The sequence below is a fragment of the Dipodomys merriami genome, unplaced genomic scaffold, assembly GCF_024711535.1.
Source record: "Dipodomys merriami isolate MVZ:Mamm:240054 unplaced genomic scaffold, mDipMer1.0.p SCAF_194, whole genome shotgun sequence".
NCBI lineage: Eukaryota > Metazoa > Chordata > Mammalia > Rodentia > Heteromyidae > Dipodomys > Dipodomys merriami.
Window position 1 is genome coordinate 1506621 of NW_027203315.1, and position 18476 is coordinate 1525096.

The 18476-nt window shown below is 39.3% G+C and overlaps 1 protein-coding gene across 1 annotated transcript in view; it reads left to right on the forward strand.

The window, feature by feature from the left end:
• Positions 1 to 18476, forward strand: part of LOC138831386 (zinc finger protein ZFP2-like) — a 124296-nt gene that overhangs the window by 16488 nt on the left and 89332 nt on the right. The window contains exons 3-4 of the mRNA XM_070028498.1: positions 14163 to 14190; positions 17301 to 17783. Coding sequence (XP_069884599.1) covers positions 14163 to 14190; positions 17301 to 17783 — 511 coding nt within the window. The remainder of the gene's footprint in view (positions 1 to 14162; positions 14191 to 17300; positions 17784 to 18476) is intronic.

Here is an 18476-nt window from a genome sequence, read left to right on the forward strand (position 1 = left end):
AAAATACAACCCAAAATGTAGATCCATAAAATGCAAAAAACACAACTTATATAGCTATGTGCTTTTGCTTATACTTGTTGGTTGATGACAGGAAATTCTATTATCCAGCGTTCAGTTTTTTTCCCCATTTACCCACAATAGTAATTGTTAACATAAAATACATGAACTTCGCAGTGACATTTACAAAAAGCGAAAATTTATTCTGTTTACTTCAGTGAGGCTGTTTATGATAGGAAACACAATATGAATCTTTTAAAGGCAGTGTTTGCACATTAGTACTTGGTTTTTCTACATCATAAGAATATTTTCTTTCTTTGAAAAATTAAAGTGGAGCTGGGAAGGTGGCTCAGTGGTAAAGTGCTTGTCTTGCATGCCTGAGGCCCTGGGTTAGATACCTCAGCACCACATAAGCAAAAAGAAAAAGCTGGAAGTGGTACTGTGTCTCAAGTAGTAGAGGGCTAGCTTTGAGCTGAAGAACTGAGGTATAGCACCTAGGTCCAGATTTCAGGCCCCACGACTAGAACGAAAAAAGAAGAGAAAAACTTAATGTTAATTTATTATAGCCTAAGTGTTCACATTCACAATACTTAAGATGAGGATTGTTACAAATTTCAAAGTGGGATATTTTCTGTGTGTTTTGGGATTTGGACTGTCCTCATCCACATTAGTGACTGAACAATCTGCCTTAAAATTGTCAAGTTTTCTATTTCATCTCATTTTATTAGAATATAATCTGAATTTAAAAGAGGACATTGTAACTGGGCTCTCATGTCTACTGGCTGTAATCTTAGATTCTCAGAAGGCTGAGATCTGAGGAAGGTTAATATTATCCCCACCTTTGCTCCTCAGCTCCACCAAGTCTTGAGCTCTTCCCAGACCTAGAGTTCCCTCCATACTGGTGACCACTCCCTCCCTCTACCCACACCTACCTGAGCATGTACCTGCCTAACTTCCTGTCCCCAGCTCCTGTTACTACCTGAAGACAGACACATGCATGTGCTCCCTCTCCTGGGAAATATGGTCCTTGTAGTAAACCTTATAATAATCTTTCTCCTGTGCCTGCTTGTGGTCCCCTGGGATGCACATGATGGATCCCTACAAGGATCACAAAATGAAGCCATTGGTAAAAGAATGTCTGAGAGACTTATCTCCAATAAAATAGCCAAAGTAGCTGGAAGGGGAGGTGTGGCTTAAGTGGTACAATATTATCATTGAACCAAATAATTTCATGGTCATTTTCCAGACCTTGAGTTCAAGTATCAGGACAAACACACACATATCAAGGTAATTGTATTGTATTCAAATTATATTTTAACAATTAAATTGGAATAAATAGATAGGTAGTCTCTCTCTCTCTCTCTCTCTCTCTCTCTCTCTCTCTCTCTCTCTCTCTCTCTCTCTCTCTCTCTCTCTCTCTCTCTCTCCTTTTTTGTTGGTTGTGGGGCCTGAACTCTGAGCCTGGGAACTGTTCCTCAGCTCCTAAACTCAAAGCTAGCACTCTACTACTTGAGCCACAGTGCACTGTCTGCTTTTCCTGCTTCTGTGGTTCTGAGGAATCAAACTCAGGGTCTCATTCATGGAAAGCAAGCACTCTACCACTGAACCACCTGCCCAGCCAGTCTCTCTCATTTTCAGTGATGTACAATAGACTAATTATATTAATGAAGAAATTGTACTTTGTCAAGAACAGACACAATAATTGGAGTAAATCTGTGCCAGGTGCATTTTGAAAGTGTCAAACACCATAGTAAGTGCAGAGGGTGAAAAGAAGATCACTATGTTTATATAAGACATATTCAAGGAATGTTTACCATTCATTGGCTTCAAAGCACAAAAACCAAGTTTATAAAGCCACATGGGTGAGTACCAGAATCTCTAGGTTCAGTCTCTAGACTCTCCTTGTCTAGAGAACGAGAGGATTCTCAGCCAGTTTCTTGCAACTGCAGGAACAAGTACTAATGGCAGCACAATTCCATTAGACAAAAAATATCATCAACATCAGACTGGGGGAAGATGGTAAGGGCAGACTTTGGCTGGCGACTCAGATTGCTTCAAGTTACAGCTCCCAAGTTCCTCTGAAGAAGAGACACTGGGCTTCTTCCTTTTGGCTCTGACTAGGATTGCAAAGCTGTACTTCAGAGCACTTCCAGCAGCAAGGCAAAAGGAAAGAAACTTGAATTTACAAACTAAAAACACCAACAGTGGCCAAGTAGGTTCAAGCGCCATACCCTGGCCTCCCTCCACTCTTTCAAAGGATCTGTGCCTCAATAGAATCTACAATTCCCATAACACGATGCATTCAACTAGAGGAAGTGGGCTTGTTACAGGGTTTGGACTGTCACCAGACACTTGGTCCTAAGTGTGCATGGATGCATGGGGACCTTTCTCTCCCAGCTGCGGTAACTAAGGTGAATTTCTTGAAAAATCAGTTTACCTCCTGAAACATTGTGAGATCAACCAAAACAAAGAAATGTATTAGGATCATTAGATAATTTGGCTTTTTAATCCTTAGTTTTACTAATGTAATTGAGGTTATGAGACTCCATGGTTATTAATTTTTTTTTGTTCAAAAGTATGTTCCTCTGAATATAAATTAGGTCAGTGTTTTGCCTTAAAAATTTGAATATCTCCCCTCTCACTTTGAAAAGGTATTTGCAGGTGGGTGCCAGTAGCTCATGCTTGTAATCCTATGTACTAAGGATGCTGAGATCTGAGGATGCTGGTCCAAAGCCAACTCGGGCAAGAACATTCATGAGCTTTCTCTCCAATTAACCACTAAAAATACGAAAGTGGCCTTGTGGTTCAGGTGGTGTAGAGCTCACCTTCAGCAGAACAGCTCACAGATACAGCTCAGGCCCAGTTCAAGCCACAAGATCAGGTATTTACATACACTGAGCTGATTGATTCTGGGATCATTTCCCCCTTTTCTAATATATATATATATATATATATATATATATATATATATATGAATAAAATAGCATAATTTTAAGGTAGACATACTTTATAATCTTAAAATTAAATAGGCTGGTCAAATTCTACCCATTATTTTTCCAGAAACTCCCAAATTCCCTCTATGAAATTTTAAGGAGTTTTTGGTTATTTGCATATGAAATTTGCCTTTCCTTTAATATTTTTTCCCTCCTTTTGTTGGTGGTCCTTGGCTTGAACTCAGAGCATGGGCACTGTCTTTGAGCATTTGCTGTGCTGTACTTGCCTTTCTTTTATTAACTGCTTCAGGAAACTAGTGAAAAATTTCCTCCCAGGGGTTTCTTAGAAAATGGTACTCCTCCTCCAAGACTATTTCAAAAATGGTTGTCTAGCGTGATCAGGGTGAATGTGGGTGGAGATAGAGTTCAGGGTAGGTCTATGTTCACGTGAAGCTTGATAACTTGATCCAAACCAGTCTGTTTTAACTTTTCTCTTTTGCATATCCTGTTGTTTTGATTTTCTACCTGTTCTCTGATCCTAGAAGTTTCTGCCAGCTACGGGTCCTCAGACTTGTTTTCCCAACTGTATCCATTACACTGTGGAATAAACCTTTTGCCTCCCTCCCTCATATCAAACATCCCAAGCTTTTCTCTTAAGTATTTGTTGTGATTGTTGATGTTCCTTTCCCCACATCATCATTGGGAAGGATTGTGTAGGAAATATTCATGCCTGATATTCAGTCCTCCCTTGCATGTGTTCTCCATACCTCCTTTAGGGGATCTGAGCTATTCCTCATGAAAATGGTGATCATGAGGCACATTTGGCTCTATAGATAGCAAGTTAGGAGCAACTATAAAATATGAAGGGAAAATAATACTTTCTTTCTGTAAAAGTTAAAAGTAAGTTTCTGAGAGGCAAGAAGATAAGGATCAGGTATAAATGGTTGCTTCCTAGACTAGCTGTGTTACATAGTTTTCATTGTTCAAGGGTACATTTTTCAAACATTCATTTCTAAGTATTATGTTCATTGTACTAGTAGAAATAGAATTTACTTCCTACATTATTTTTGAATTGTTCATTGTTCACAGAGTAAGTCTCATTATTTGTTATACAAATATTATATCCTCTTCCTTCATTCATCTCAATGATTGACTGTTCCAGATGCTGAGGTAGAAGGTACAAGTATAGTATGGTATTCAGGGATAGATTATGGTTCTGACGTCCTCTGGAGGAAAAGGTGAACGAATGGAAAACATGGAGCTCATGCATAACACTTCTAGAATTCCTTTGGCAGGAGATGTGGTGCTCCCCTCATGGGTTCCACTATGCCTGGAGATTCCTGTGGTTGTGATGATCCACTTCCACGTAGGGCATGTGGATTATGGAGAGCCTGTGGATTTCACATCTTGTCTACTGTTGTACTGGTTGAAGTCTCCCAGTATGCACTGCATAACTGGGTTCAGGGAGTGACGTGATCAGTGGTACCTTGCTGGCCCCCATGTTTGTCAGCCTGTTTTGACAAGCTCACCCTGACATCTGCAACTGGCTGCTGCTGAGGCCTTTGGACTAATGCCTCTCTCTATCCCATACCTCTGTATCAGAGACATGTCCTGTTTCATGGTTTTCTATCAGTTATTGTGCAATGTTGTGTTATGTATCCATACATGCTGATAGTAGGTCTAGTATGGTTTTCAAGGGTGGGGTAGATTTTGATGCCTCTAGCAGGAACAATTGTGTTCTCACTAACTGCATAAATGCTCTGAGATTACTATGCAATCACCTTAACTTATGTTGCTTGTTTAGTTGATATAACCATTATGGTAAAATAAGTTTGGGTCTCTGTTTGCTATTGAGGTTTAGAGGGATCTTAGCCATTGCTGCAGATATTTTGGAATATTGGTTGCCAGCATTTTTGCTACCCTAAATGTTCTTTCTAGTGCTACTGCTTCTGCTGTCAACCTTATCCAAACCATATATACAATACAATATGTTAATAATTTGGCTTGATATGTTTCTGGAGCCCTGGGATGCAGGTGGGCTTGAATAAGATTGTCATATGTTTTATGATTTGGAATCAGCAATGATGTATATTCATAATCAAGTAGATGTGCTAAAGACCCGGTTAAAAATGATGTGACATGCTAATGGTTCGTACGTCTGTGTTATACCTCAATATGATATGGGCCAATATCCAGTGACATATTTGAGGAATCCAGACCTTTGATAATTTTATGGGGGTAGGAACTGGTCATAGGGTCTGAACTCTGGGCCTGGGCGCTGTCCTTCAGCTCTTCACCTCAAGGCTAGCAGGCTACCACTTGAGCGACAGTGATATTCTTTTTTTTTCATTTTGGCTTATGTGGTGCTGAGGAATTGAACTGAGGACCTCATGCGTGCAAGGCAAGGGTTCTACCACTGAGCCACCTTCCCAGTCCTCCTTTGATATATTAAGATTAGACATTACGCAGCTTCAGGATCAGAAATCTGATATTGGTCACTCCACCCTATAGGTAGCACACCCTGCAGACTTAGCTGCATCAGTTCTCCCTTATCTGCAGGGATTCAACCTGGGAAATGGCACTCCTTTTTCCATTTCTTAGGCATTTTCCTGTTTCTTGTTTTGGTATTCCTTTTTCTTCCATTCTTATTGAGATGTATGATCTGCTGCATTTTCTAGGCTCAGGCTGATAGACACTTGCTCAATTTACAAAATAAACAGGAGGACTTGTTGCAGACTCAGAGGTGCCAGGACTGTCAAGGTGTGAGCAAAAGCTCCACAACCATGGACTGCAACCTTCAGGGCTGTAAGTACTTGCCATTTTCATAGGAGGGAGTGTTCCTTTTAGCTTCTGGGCCTGGGGCCTTACCTGTAGGAGTTTGGTGGACAAAGGTTGAACTAGAATGAGGAAGGATGCATATGATCTGCAGTTATTGCCACATTAAGTCATAGAACAATGTAATGCAAGAACTAGACAGATATAGAAAGTGTCTATAGCTAAGGATATTGCAGAAATAAAGAGAGATTCATCAATGGCCTTGTCTCTGTCTCTTCCATTATCATCCCCTTGTTCTTCTGGAGCGCTGCTGGTATTGTGGCTGGCCCAAGCAGTGGTAGTATGCTTACCTAGCATGCATGAAGCCCTGGTTCAAGTCCTAACTACCACATACACAGGAACGCAAAATGTGGAATTGTGGCTCAAGTAGTAGGATGCTAGTGTTGAGCAAAAGAAGTTCAGTGACAGTGTCCATGCACTGAGTTCAAGCCCCAGAGTTGGGACATAAAACACAAGAAATGCAAGTTGGGTGCTGGTTCCTTATGTCTGTAATCCTCGCTGTTCAATAGGCTGAAACCTGAGGATCCCAGTTCAAAGTCAGCCTGGCCACCAACATGTGTGAGACACTTATCTCCAGTGACCACTAGAAATCCAGAAGTGTGTTGTGGCTCACATGGTAGAGTACTTGAGCTCAGAGATGGTTCCCAGGTTCAGAGTACAAGTGCCATGAACGACCAAAAAAAAAAAAAAGTATAAAAATATAAGTAAATGCATCAGAAATACAGGCTTGAACAATGAAAACTACACTTCACATGAAGTCTTGGAAGTACTCCAATTCTTTCTGATCCTTTTCTCCTTGCCTCTCAGGAATTTATTTTATAGAATGAAATTAATTTTTCTTCATATTATTAGAGGTGCTTTTAAGTTGAAGTCTATAAATCCAAATATGCCCTTTGATTTCCATTTTCATGAGGAATAAATCAGGTCCAAAAAGGAGATATAGAAAACCTATACACTGGAGACCAAAAACCAGGCATGAAACTTTCCAATCCAAACCATCTCAATTATATTGTATGTAAAGGATCACCAAAAATCACAATAAATATTGAAGAGACAAGTATAGGATCTCTGATTATGAGAGAGGGAGACTTTTGCAGACCCTGGGGTGCCTGCCATGAGCAGGCAAACTGTGAGCAAAGGCTTCCGGGCCATTGACTCCCACCTTCAGGCTTGCAAGTCCTTGTCCTTTCTTGGTTTGAGGAAGTGTGTGTTCTAGTTGTTTGGTCTGGGGCTTTAAATGAAGGGAAGCTTTGGTGCAAAAGAGAGATTCAAGTAGAATGAGGGAAGGTGTGTGCTGTTTGCACTTTTTGGCACAGTGGGCGTAGACCAATATTACACAAGCATTTGAGAAATATAGCAGAATTGTGCCATCAGCCATCTCTCTGTCTCCTTAATTATTATCCCGTTGGCCCACAGAAATCTTGCTTGTGCTCTGTACGGACTGTAGCAAAAGGCAAAGATTTATTCCACAGAGGAAGTTTTAGGATCAGAGAAGAGGTAAGAATTCTAAAGAGATTTTCACATGCAAAATGAGAAGACAAGAGCAGAGTGGTTTGTAAATGATTAAGATTCACATCAACATAGGCTAGCCTAAACTTCACTCTTCTACATACCTGCATTCATTCTTTCCCCCAAACCACTCTCTTTGTAGGAAAATCAGGGAAATGTGCCATGCTGTTAAGAATCCCTGTGAGGAAACTTTTCACTAGTTACCTGAAGAAATTATGAAAGGAAATCCAAGTAGAGCACAGCAAATGCTCACAGACAGTGACCAAGCTCTGAGTTGAAGCCTCAGGACCAACAGAAAAAGAAAAAAACATAAAACCCTTAAATGAAAAGCAAAATTCAGAAACAGCCAAAAACTCATTTTCATTTAATAGATAGAATTGGGGATTTTCTGGAAAATTAATTGTTTGATTTTGCAAAATCCAAATCAACACAAGGATTATGATGCATATCCACATAACCATCTTCTTATTCTATGCCAGTGTGTACATTACACTAATGGAGAATGACCCTTTAGAAGTTCAGTGTCTATGAGTACGTTTGTAAGATGAGAGGGGAGGTATTAAACAATGTAAAGCAGAACAGAGATATAATTTACACTCCGCAGAACACAGGCATACAACAAAAAGAAAGGTATGAGAAACACAGTCTCATAACCTCAATTTCATTATTAGAACTAAGTACCAAAAAGTCAATGCATCCAATTCTCCCCATATCTATCCATTTTCTGGTTGGTCTTACAATATTTCACAAAGGAAACAGTGGTTTTGAAGAAGAAACTCACCTTAGCTCCCACAGCAGGGAGAGAAAAGTCCCAATGCATCCAAGCACTCTTCTGACAAGAGGTGAAGCAAGGTGGCGCCGAGCATTATGGGAATTGTAGTCTCCGTGGAGGGCTTTTGGTTTGAAAGTCCTGAGTTTTTGTTTTTGGAGGGCGGAAGTGGTGCAGAGATCCTTTTGGGCATGCGTCTCCACGCCCTGTTGGGCGTTTTAAGTCAGCCCGTTCTGTATTCTTTCCCTTTGCCTTACTGCTGGAAGTAAAGTTCGGCCTTCCATAGGTGGGAGCCAGGAGGCAGGCGCATAGCTCTGTGCAGTGGACCTTGGGAGCTGTAACTTGAAGGAATCTCAAGCTTTGGAACTGATGTCAGGTAGGAACTGTGGGATTGCTGCTGGAGTGTATCCTCCACGGGTTTCTTTTTCTGGTTTTGTTTTTTTTTCAGTCATTGGTGGGGCTTGGTCTCTGGGCCTGCAAGCAACGTTCCTGAGCTTGTCAGCTCAAGAGGAGAGCTTTACACTTGAGCCAAAGCACCTGCTTTCCCCTCCATGCTTTTCTCCAGTTTGGGGTTGATAATTTGCTTGAGGTTCAGGAGTTTGTGCTGCCATTAGCTTCTGGGCTCTGAGCTGCAAGAACCTGGTTCCCAAATGTCTGAGAGCAAGCTGGGTGATTCTGCAGATGAGGAGAGCCCAAGAGCTGTGCATTTGTACTCCAAGACCAAGGGATTCTTCTATTAACACATGTGACTTTATTTGCTTTGCCCAGGTGGAAGAGGAGTACAGGAAGAATTCTTTTGAAATTGTGAGGTGTATGCCTGGCTTGAGTCCTCTTACATTGAAGTTGTATTTGTGGCTTCTGTGTTGTTTCTCCTAGAGATATTTTAATATTTTTGGCTTGAGGTTTTAATCTATTGGCTTGAGTTCACAAATGTTTGTTCACCATCCTGTTTCTAGAGACAGTTGTACATGGGATATTGGAGTAGTGAGTGCTGGTCCTGTATTTTTAGGAATGAAGCCTAGCAATGTTTGAAGCAGAGCGCCCTATGAATAAGAATCTCCATCCTAAATGGACAGACCTTGTCAATTCTGAGAAGCCCTAAAGGGAAGAAGCAGAAAAGCACAGGAAGGGGAAGATACTGCTAGCTTCCCTTGCCTTATGCAAAAATTGTTGCTACTTCCCTAAGCACCAGATGCACGTGGTACTCTTTCCTACACCACTCTCACTTTGTGTTGTTGCAAGATTTAAGCTAATTTCTAGGAGTCGTGATGAGCTGGCTTGAGGAATAACCCAGATGCTAGTTATCAGAGGGTACCTGAGGCTGTGGTTTGGGAAGGTGGGGTAATTGTTATGAATGAAAATATCTATTCATGTAGTAAGCCCTAATCCTCTTCTTGCTAATTCATTCAGCGTGGGTTACCATTATAAATTTTAGTATGTATTCATTGAACCTTATCGTAAATGTCCCATCTATGGATGTGTTAATGGTAGCTCTAGTGTGTTGGCTGTGCCTCCTAGTTCAGAAAGTGTTGGTCGGGGACAGTTGGCCTTAAATGAAAAATCACAGAAGAAAACTTGAGGTAATATGTCTTACTCAAGGTTGTATGCTTTGTAGGTGATGCTTATCTTCAGGTGTTTCACTCCTATATGGAGTATTTTATGTTGTATCTTTAGGATGGCCAACGATCTTCCCATGACTGTTTAGGGAAATGAACATTAGGGACTTCCCAAACCTGGGTTTACCTCATCTTTACTCATGTTCCTTTGGCCAAAGCATGTTAAATGGCAAATTGCAAATCATTGCATATGTTTGCAATGGATACAGTGAAATGTGCCATTTGACAACCATTATTGAATAGTACAGCACAAGAAATATATTCTGTACAGTTTCCTCTGTAACTTTGGGTGAAAACTACTGAGTTACAGCATACATGCTTCCCATGATGTTTAAATATGTAAATGAATGAGGTAGAAACAAATTCCAATGGATTCCTAGGATACCTTTGCATTATAAAAAGCAGTTCATTCATCCTGAAGTATATTCAGTAATAATTACTTTTAGTGGAAATGTGATATGTTTTTGCTTTCAGTTATTCAATATTTTTTGTAGGAACATTCAGTTTTATAAATGTAGTATGTACATAAACATAGAAATTAGTTGGTTTAATAATATCTATCTACCAGGAAATGGACTGGATTTGTGTATATTGGAGACTTTAATGCTCTGCCTGAGACATTAAAGATTCTTCTCTTATAAGAAGTCTTTGCCGTTTTCCAGCCCATGTATTATGTTGCAAGAGGAAATTCTGGGCCGAAAGTCTCACAGATTCATTTCTGAATACTTCATTTTTCTTGCATCCCAGCCATGCTTCCAGAATCTTCTGCTCATTGTCAGCAGCAAGACAGAATGAATGGATCACTGATTAGTTGTTTTTTTATGTCTCATTTGATTTTATTACATTATATGAACCTAAAGATGTTCAAGAATTTAAAGCAATTCCAACCACACAGATTCAGCCTCAGGAACATATTCATATGGCTTATAGATTATCAGATTAAAATTGCTTGTAGGTTTAGCAGATTAAATGGTTATATTCTTTCTAAGTTGAATGCAGATTGGCTTCAGAATGTCTAGGTTTCATCTTGTCATAAAATGTAATCAAATGTATTATGTGATGTAATGACACCGAGCAGGTTACTTCTCATGGAAGGTGAAGGATAGCTTGTAAACAGATCACATCCTCATGAGCAACATTAAACTATTTCAATGAAATTTTCCTGGAATTGCTGAAAAGGTGTTATGGACAGACACACATTGGTGTGTTCTTAAGGAATGATTAACCTATATGTACTTAAATTATTCTCCATATATAGTACTTGGACGACTTCATGGTCTTGGCCTTACTTGAAACGTAGGCTATATTTGTTGCTAAACTTTATGGTCTTTCTACAAATTCCTGTTTGTTTTCTAAAGTATCCTCACAAAATTTCTTTCCTCTATTTTCTCTCTCTATTTTTGATTTTCTATTCACTAGTGTTGGATATTTTTCTCTTTCTCTCTCTTTGTATCTAGCTTTCTATCATTTTTTCTTACTTTTCTCATTCCCTCTTTCCTCCATGTGTGTCTCAGTTGTTTCTTTTCTTCAAATGATCTATCTGGGAACTCCTTTTTCTTAGTGATCAGTTTTACTTTGCTGACATGGCTCTTAGGTTTGACATTTTCCTTATCCAGTGTATAGGAAAATAGTTGCCTAGAGAGTTCTACAGGACTCCAGAAACAAAATTAGAAAAATCACAAAAACATAAACAGATAGACTTAGGGAAAACCAAGGTTCCAAAGGTTCTCTGGCACTTGTTCCCTTGGTGCAATCAAGCATAGTTCCTTGAGTGCACACAGGGAAGGTTACCATTAATAACATGCAAAAATGAAGTATCTATATTAATAGTACAATGAGAGCCACAACAGGTTGTGAGAAAAACATGTTTCCTTATTCTCCTGAGACAGAAGACTGGCTCCCAGAGAAAATGCAGACATGAAGTTCACCTTACCTAGCCTTGAAGGTGAACAGCAGCTCAGTTTCAGATGCTATCTTTCTATCTTTCCAACAGTAAGGAAAAGGCCTGCCCTCCAGTCTCTTAACCCTCTCCAGAATTCTCTTTTAACCCTTCTGCAGCCAGCTCTCAGTGTTCTCATTTTGGTCAGGTTGGAATTCCAACCTCTCAAACCTTTTCCCCCTTCAGCTCAACTTCAGAGTTCCCTACAGAAAAGCATTTCCTTCCCCCAAATGATAAACTACAAGAAAATCACTTTTCTCCTGATCTGTTATCTTTGTTCTAACTTCATTTGATGTGGTATTCTGTTTAGTTTTTCCTTCCCACTACTTTTGAATATTTTAATTCACTGCCAGTATATGAGAGGCACTGGTTCTGATAAAAAAAATATATAGAGTGACAAGGTGTTCTTTATTAGAAATATCACTTGTTGCAAAATCTCACAGATGTTTGCTCAGGAATTGATTTGGATCTCTGAGGAATTTTGCTATTAACTAACACAAGTGGAAATATATCCTGAGAAATCTACTGGATAAATGAATCAGGAATATGTGAGACATTTGAGCATTTGGTCAAATTCATCATTTTTGCCATATTGAGTGTTCCTTGAGCTTCTATACATTTTCCTCCACCTTCCATGAAGCCTATTAAAATGAAAAGAATATTTTATTCCCCTTCCACCTATATTTTGTATTGTAGTATGGAGGCAAAGTTTACAAACCTTCATGGTAGCAGTTCTTTTTTACATAGGATAGAAATATCAGGGTATGTGACCACTTTTCAATATTTAGTATTTAACCCAAACATGGTTAATCTAGGATATTTTTATGTGTGAACTCAATCAAATCTTATATGGGCCAAGTAAATCATTAGCTACTTTCTGGAGTAATGTTAGTTTTTTTTAATATTCAGGTGGACACTGCTTCTCATAGGTCTAGTAATGTTCTTTGTTCTGTATTCCATGTCATATTCTGAATGTGTTCTGCTTGCTTATGAGAGTACGTGTTAATAGAAAATCTAAATAGGATTTATGGTGAAGCAGTATACGTAAATTCAGAAAAAATATTTGTTTAATTCATTGTTACCCTGATATGTACTAAAATTTTATCAAAAAATAATATAATTTTTCAGACACCTCCTAAGACTTATTGTTGTCATGCCAGATTATTGTCTCCTTAGAGTTTTTATCTTGTCTCTATTGCTAGCAGGAGAAATGTGTTTGCATGCATTAGGGAAACTGTAATTTTTTTTTTTTGGTTTTCATTATTTTTTTTTAATTTAATTCAATTTTATTTGTGAACATACTCTACAGAGGAGTTACAATTACATGGGCAGGATAATGCGTATATTTCTTACCAAGCATTGCAGCCTCCTCCTTTGTTGACCCTTCACATCCCTTCCCAGCCTCCCCCCTCCCTCTCAGGGAAACTGTAATTTTTTATTGGTCTTAGGGCTTGAATTCTGGGCCTGGTTGTTGTCCTTCAGTTCTTCAGGTCAAAGTGAGTGCTCTACTACTTTAGTCACAGTAGTACTACTTTCAGTTTTCTGGTGTTTTATTGGAGATAAGTGTCTCATGGACTTTCCTGCCAGGGCTGGCCTTGAACCTAGATCCTCAGACCTCAGCCTCCTGAATAACTAGGAGGATAAGCCACCAGTGTCCTGCCAATCTGTGTGTTTAAATGACCAGGTTTATATATTGTCAAATATTTCTAATTTGCTATTTAATTTTCCCAGTGAATAGATAACACAGCAAGCTGCAAACATTTTTTCCCTTTTCTTTTTATTGTAAAGGTACTATACAAAGGGTTACAGGTACATGAGTGAAGTAATCAGTACAATTCTTCTTGAACATTGTTACCCCCTCCATTGTTTTCCCCCTACCATTCCCTCCTTCCCTACCTTCCCCGAGGTTCTTTTTTTTTTTTGATTGTGATTAAGTGATTACATAATTTCCAGAATTTCACAGTATTGTGGAATAATGATGCTCATTTAAAGTCACAATTCATTCTAACTTTCCTGGATCAAATTGTCTATCACAGTCTGTAACATATAACGGTGTTCACATGTTATACACCATACATGTAATCAGCAGCATGGGGATATTTAGTAGTGTTTCGACCAGATGAGTGGGAGTTCTTTGTTTCTTAAGTCCTGTTAGTTTTGTCGTATGACCTAACATTTTGGATTTAGCATCCACTTATCAGGGAGACCATGTACCGTTTGTCTCTTAGCTCTTGGCTTACCTCACTCAACATGATTCCTTCTAGCTCCATCCATTTCCCTGCAAGTGCCATTATTTTGTCATTTCTAATGGCTGCATAATATTCCATTGTGTATAGATACCACAATTTTTGGATCCATTCATCTGTGGTGGGGCATCTGGGTTATTTCCATATCCTAACTATTGTGAACAGTGCTGCAATAAACATGGAGGTGCACGTGTCCTTGTATATTGGTTGCTGTTGTTCAGGGTAGATGCCTAGAAGTGGTATGACTGGGTATTAAGGGAGGTCAATCTTTAGATTTCTAAGGACCCTCCAGACTGCTTTCCAAAGTGGTTGTATAAGTGTACATTCCCACCAGCAGTGTAATAGGGTTCCTCTTTCTCCACATCCCCTCCAGCATTTGTCGTTGGCTGATTTGTGGATGTCGGACATTCTGACTGGGGTAAGGTGGTATCTCAGGGTTGTCTTTATTTGCAATTCCTTCACCACCAGGGATGATGAACATTTCCTCATGTGTTTCTTTGCCATTTTTATTTCTTCATTTGAGAAGTCCCTCTTTAGTTCCCTTGCCCATTTAGTAATTGGTTTGTTAGGTTTGGGAGGGATTAGTTTCTTGAGTTCCCTGTATATACAGGATGTTAACCCCTTGTCTGATATATTGCTGGTAAATATTTTTTCCCAATTAGTTGGTTGTCTTTCTAGCTTGGTTGTGATAGATTTAGCTGTGCAGAAGCTTTTTATTTTAAGGTAGTCCCATTTGTCGGGTCTCTCTCCAACTTGTTGTGACCCTGGGACTCTGTTCAGGAAGTTCCTTCCTGTGCATATTAGTTCAAGTGTTTCTCCTACTCTGTCCTACAGTAGTTTCAGAGATTCAGGTTTAGTGTTAAGGTCTTTAAAACATTTTGAGTTGATGTTGGTGCATGGTGATAGGCTGGGGTCCACTTTTAGTTTTGTAGCAAGCTGCAAATATTTTATATAAGAAAAAAGCATTCCTGCAGCATAATGAAATTCCAGATTGGAATTCTCATGACCTAGGTCTAATTTCTTGATGGAAATGTGCCATTACAGAAGCTGATATCATTTGATGATGTGGCTGTGTACTTCACCTGGAAGGAGTGGCAGGATCTGGATACTAGTCAGCGGACCCTTCACAGAGATGTGATGCTGGAGACCTATAGCAACCTAATGTCCTTGGGTGAGCAAAGGTCACTTTTTCTTGGAAGATCAAGTGCTTTTATTTTAGTAGACATTTGACTGTTTATGTTATCTAGGTATAAGATTCCAGTCCATTCCCAGCTAAAAAACTGCTAGTATACAAGCCAGCCAAATTCAGGTCTGGGAGCTTGGTGTTGTTTGCCTTTCGCACTTCTGCATGAACCACAACTTCATTTTGGCTTTTGTTTTGGGGTATATTCTGGGTTTCCATGCCCAGGTTGGTTTGAAGCCTACCTGTTCTGATCTCACCTTGTCAATGAAGGATTACAGTTGTAAGCCTTTGGACCATAACCTTTTCTAAAAAAAAAAAAAAGATTCCAGTCCATGGGAAGTATCATTTCTTTCTAAGGGAAACTTCAACTTCATTATATGTAACTCAAGAGCTAATTTTATTCTCAATATTTAAGATTTCTAATCAGTAGTTGGACAAAAGTTCTAAACTATGATCCAATAATAGGAGACTGACTTTCCAGACTTGGGGTAATTATTATAGGTGGATCTACAGTCTAGATAGAATATACATTACTACTGACAGTATGGTCTGGAAATCAGTAGGTGAAAGTGTGTATTTATAAGCCAAACTTGACACAGAGTTTAGTGCATCAAGTTTGGAATTCTAGATACTCTGGAGGCTGAAATCTGAAGATTTTGGTTTGAAGCCAGCAACTGTGGACAAATGACCATGAAACTCTTATCTCCAATTAACCATTCAAAAACTAGAAATGTAGGCAAAGACTCAAACTAGTAGAATGCTAGCTTTGAGCAAAAGAGCTGAGTTCAAGCCACACAATGGACACAATAAACTCAAAGCTGGGGGAAACGCCACCAAGGAATTATTAAGAATAGAGAAACCATGGGCTGGGAAGATGGGTCAGGGATAGAGCGATTGCCTTGCATGTTTGAGGTCCTGTGTTCGATATCTCAGCACCACATAAGCAGGGAAAAAAAGCTGGAATTGGCGTTGTGGCTCAAGTGATAGAGTGCTAGCCTTGTACTTAACAGCTGAGAGACAGCTCTCAGGCCCAGAGTTCAGGCCCCACAACTCGACCGCCCCCCAAAAAACAATTGAGAAACCAGATTTAGGAACAACCTTATGAACAGGATATCTGTGAATTTACATTAATGATGACCCAGCAAGAGCAATTGTTCTCCACTATTTCTTATTCACAGGGCACTGTGTTCCTAAACCTGAATTGATTGTGAAGCTGGCGCAAGGTGCAGAACCATGGATAAGAGAAGCCTCAGACAAGAATTTCACAGGTGAGTTAAAGCATCTTGAATGGTGATGATGGATCCAGAGCCCAGTGCGTCTGTTTATTTTGAGCAGTACAGAGCAATAGTATTCCTAGTGCACCTGAGTCATGTGTGGCAGAGAACTATGTGATCCTTTGTCTCAAGGAATTTTCAATCCAGAATTCACGTGGAGACAAACTGAATTTGGTGTGCCAGTGTAGTTAATGTTAGCAATTCTCTTTTTCTGTAGAGAAGTCTTTCATAAAGAGAAAAAGACAATAAGAAATGTAGAAAGGAGATCTCATTTTCTTTTAAACTGGTATTATGCAGGTAGGAGGAAAATATCAGTATGCTAGGGCTGCTATGCTCTGATGGGGACAATTTCTTATCAGTGGCGCTGGGCATAGAGGGCGATTCAGAATGGAAGCATTAAGAGTATGGAGATGAATAACTTCAGGAAATATTTCCTGGAGAAACATATAATAATCTGTAATACAGAAAAACATTATTTTGCATTGTAAAATGTCAGTACTACTTTCTTAGTTACTACATTGCAGAGAAAAGTATATATTCTGCATAAAGCAGTGATTTGATATTTGAAAATCTAGTAACAGAATGTGAGAAAATATCGTTATAGAAAGGAATTTGTGGGTCTCATTTATGTTTTTGTCTATTTTTCTATTATTCAGTTTAGATGTCCCAGTCATGGAGGATGTGATTAGCACCTGTCAGGAAAGTCACAATAAATATCTCTCTGAAGTAGCAGTCATGAATAGTAACCCAGGGGAGGAAAAAGTGAGACTTATAAGAAGTTTTCATTTGAGCTCAAAACAGAAGTCAGAACTGATTAAAAATAATGGGAACTCCTTAGGGATGAGGACAGAAAAGCTCACTGGGTGTCAGACCATGGATGCTTTGAGTGAACCTGGTACAATATGTGCTGCATATAGACCTCATTTGTCTTCTGTAGTTGAAGAATATAAACAGTGTGAAAGGTCTTTCACCGAGACGACACACCTTATTCTCCCTCAGAGAACACACACAAGAGAGAAACCTTATGAATGTAACATGTGTCGAAAGTCTTTCACCCAGAAATCAAACCTTACTGTCCACCAGAGAACACACACAGGAGAGAAAATTTATGAATGTAACTTGTGTGGAAAGTCCTTTACCTGGAAGTCAACCCTCATTGCCCATCAGATAACACACACAGGAAAGAAACCTTATGAATGTAATGTGTGTGGAAAGTCTTTCATGCAGAAATCAAAGCTTACTGTTCATCAGAGAACACACACAAAAGAGTATCCTTTTGAATGTAACATTTGTGGAAAGTCTTTCACCTGCAAGGCATATCTTACTAGCCACCAGAGAATACACACAGGAGAGAAACTTCATGAATGTAATGTGTGTGGAAAGTCTTTCACCCGAAAGGTAAACCTTACTGTCCACCACAGAACACACACAGGAGAGAGACCTTATGAATGTAACCTGTGTGGAAAGTCTTTCACCAAAAAGGTATACCTTACTGTCCACCACAGAACACACACAGGAGATAGACCTTATGAATATAACCTGTGTGGAAAGTGTTTCACCAGGAAATCAAACCTTACTTGCCACCAGAGAACACACACACAGGAGCGAAACCTTATGAATGTAACAGGTGTGGAAAGGCTTTCACCTGGAAGTAAAACTTCACTGTCCATCAGAAAACACACATGAAAGAAACCTTATGAATGTCATATGTGTGGAAAGATTTTCAGCCAGAAGCTACACCTTACTGTCCACCAGAGAACAAACACAGGAGATCAATTTTATGAATGTCAGCTATGTGGAAAGTCTTTCACCCAGAACATACACCTTTCTGTCCATCAGAAAAAAACCCACCAGAGAGAAATGTTATGTATGTAGCAGGCATGGAAATTCTTTCACCGGGAAGGCAAACCTTAATATCCATCACAGAACACAAGGAGAGAAACCTTATGAATGCAACCAGTGTGGAAAGACCTGGAGGTCACAACTTAACACACATAAGTTGATTCACACAAATGAAATAACTTAGGATTGTACCAAATGGAGAAAGTCTTTGATCTGTAAGAAAATTGAAATTGGAATACAGAACCAATACAGGATAAAGACCTTATGATATAGCATATGTGGAGTCTTCCAACTACGACAAAGCTCAGGGTTCATCACAGAAAACACACAAAA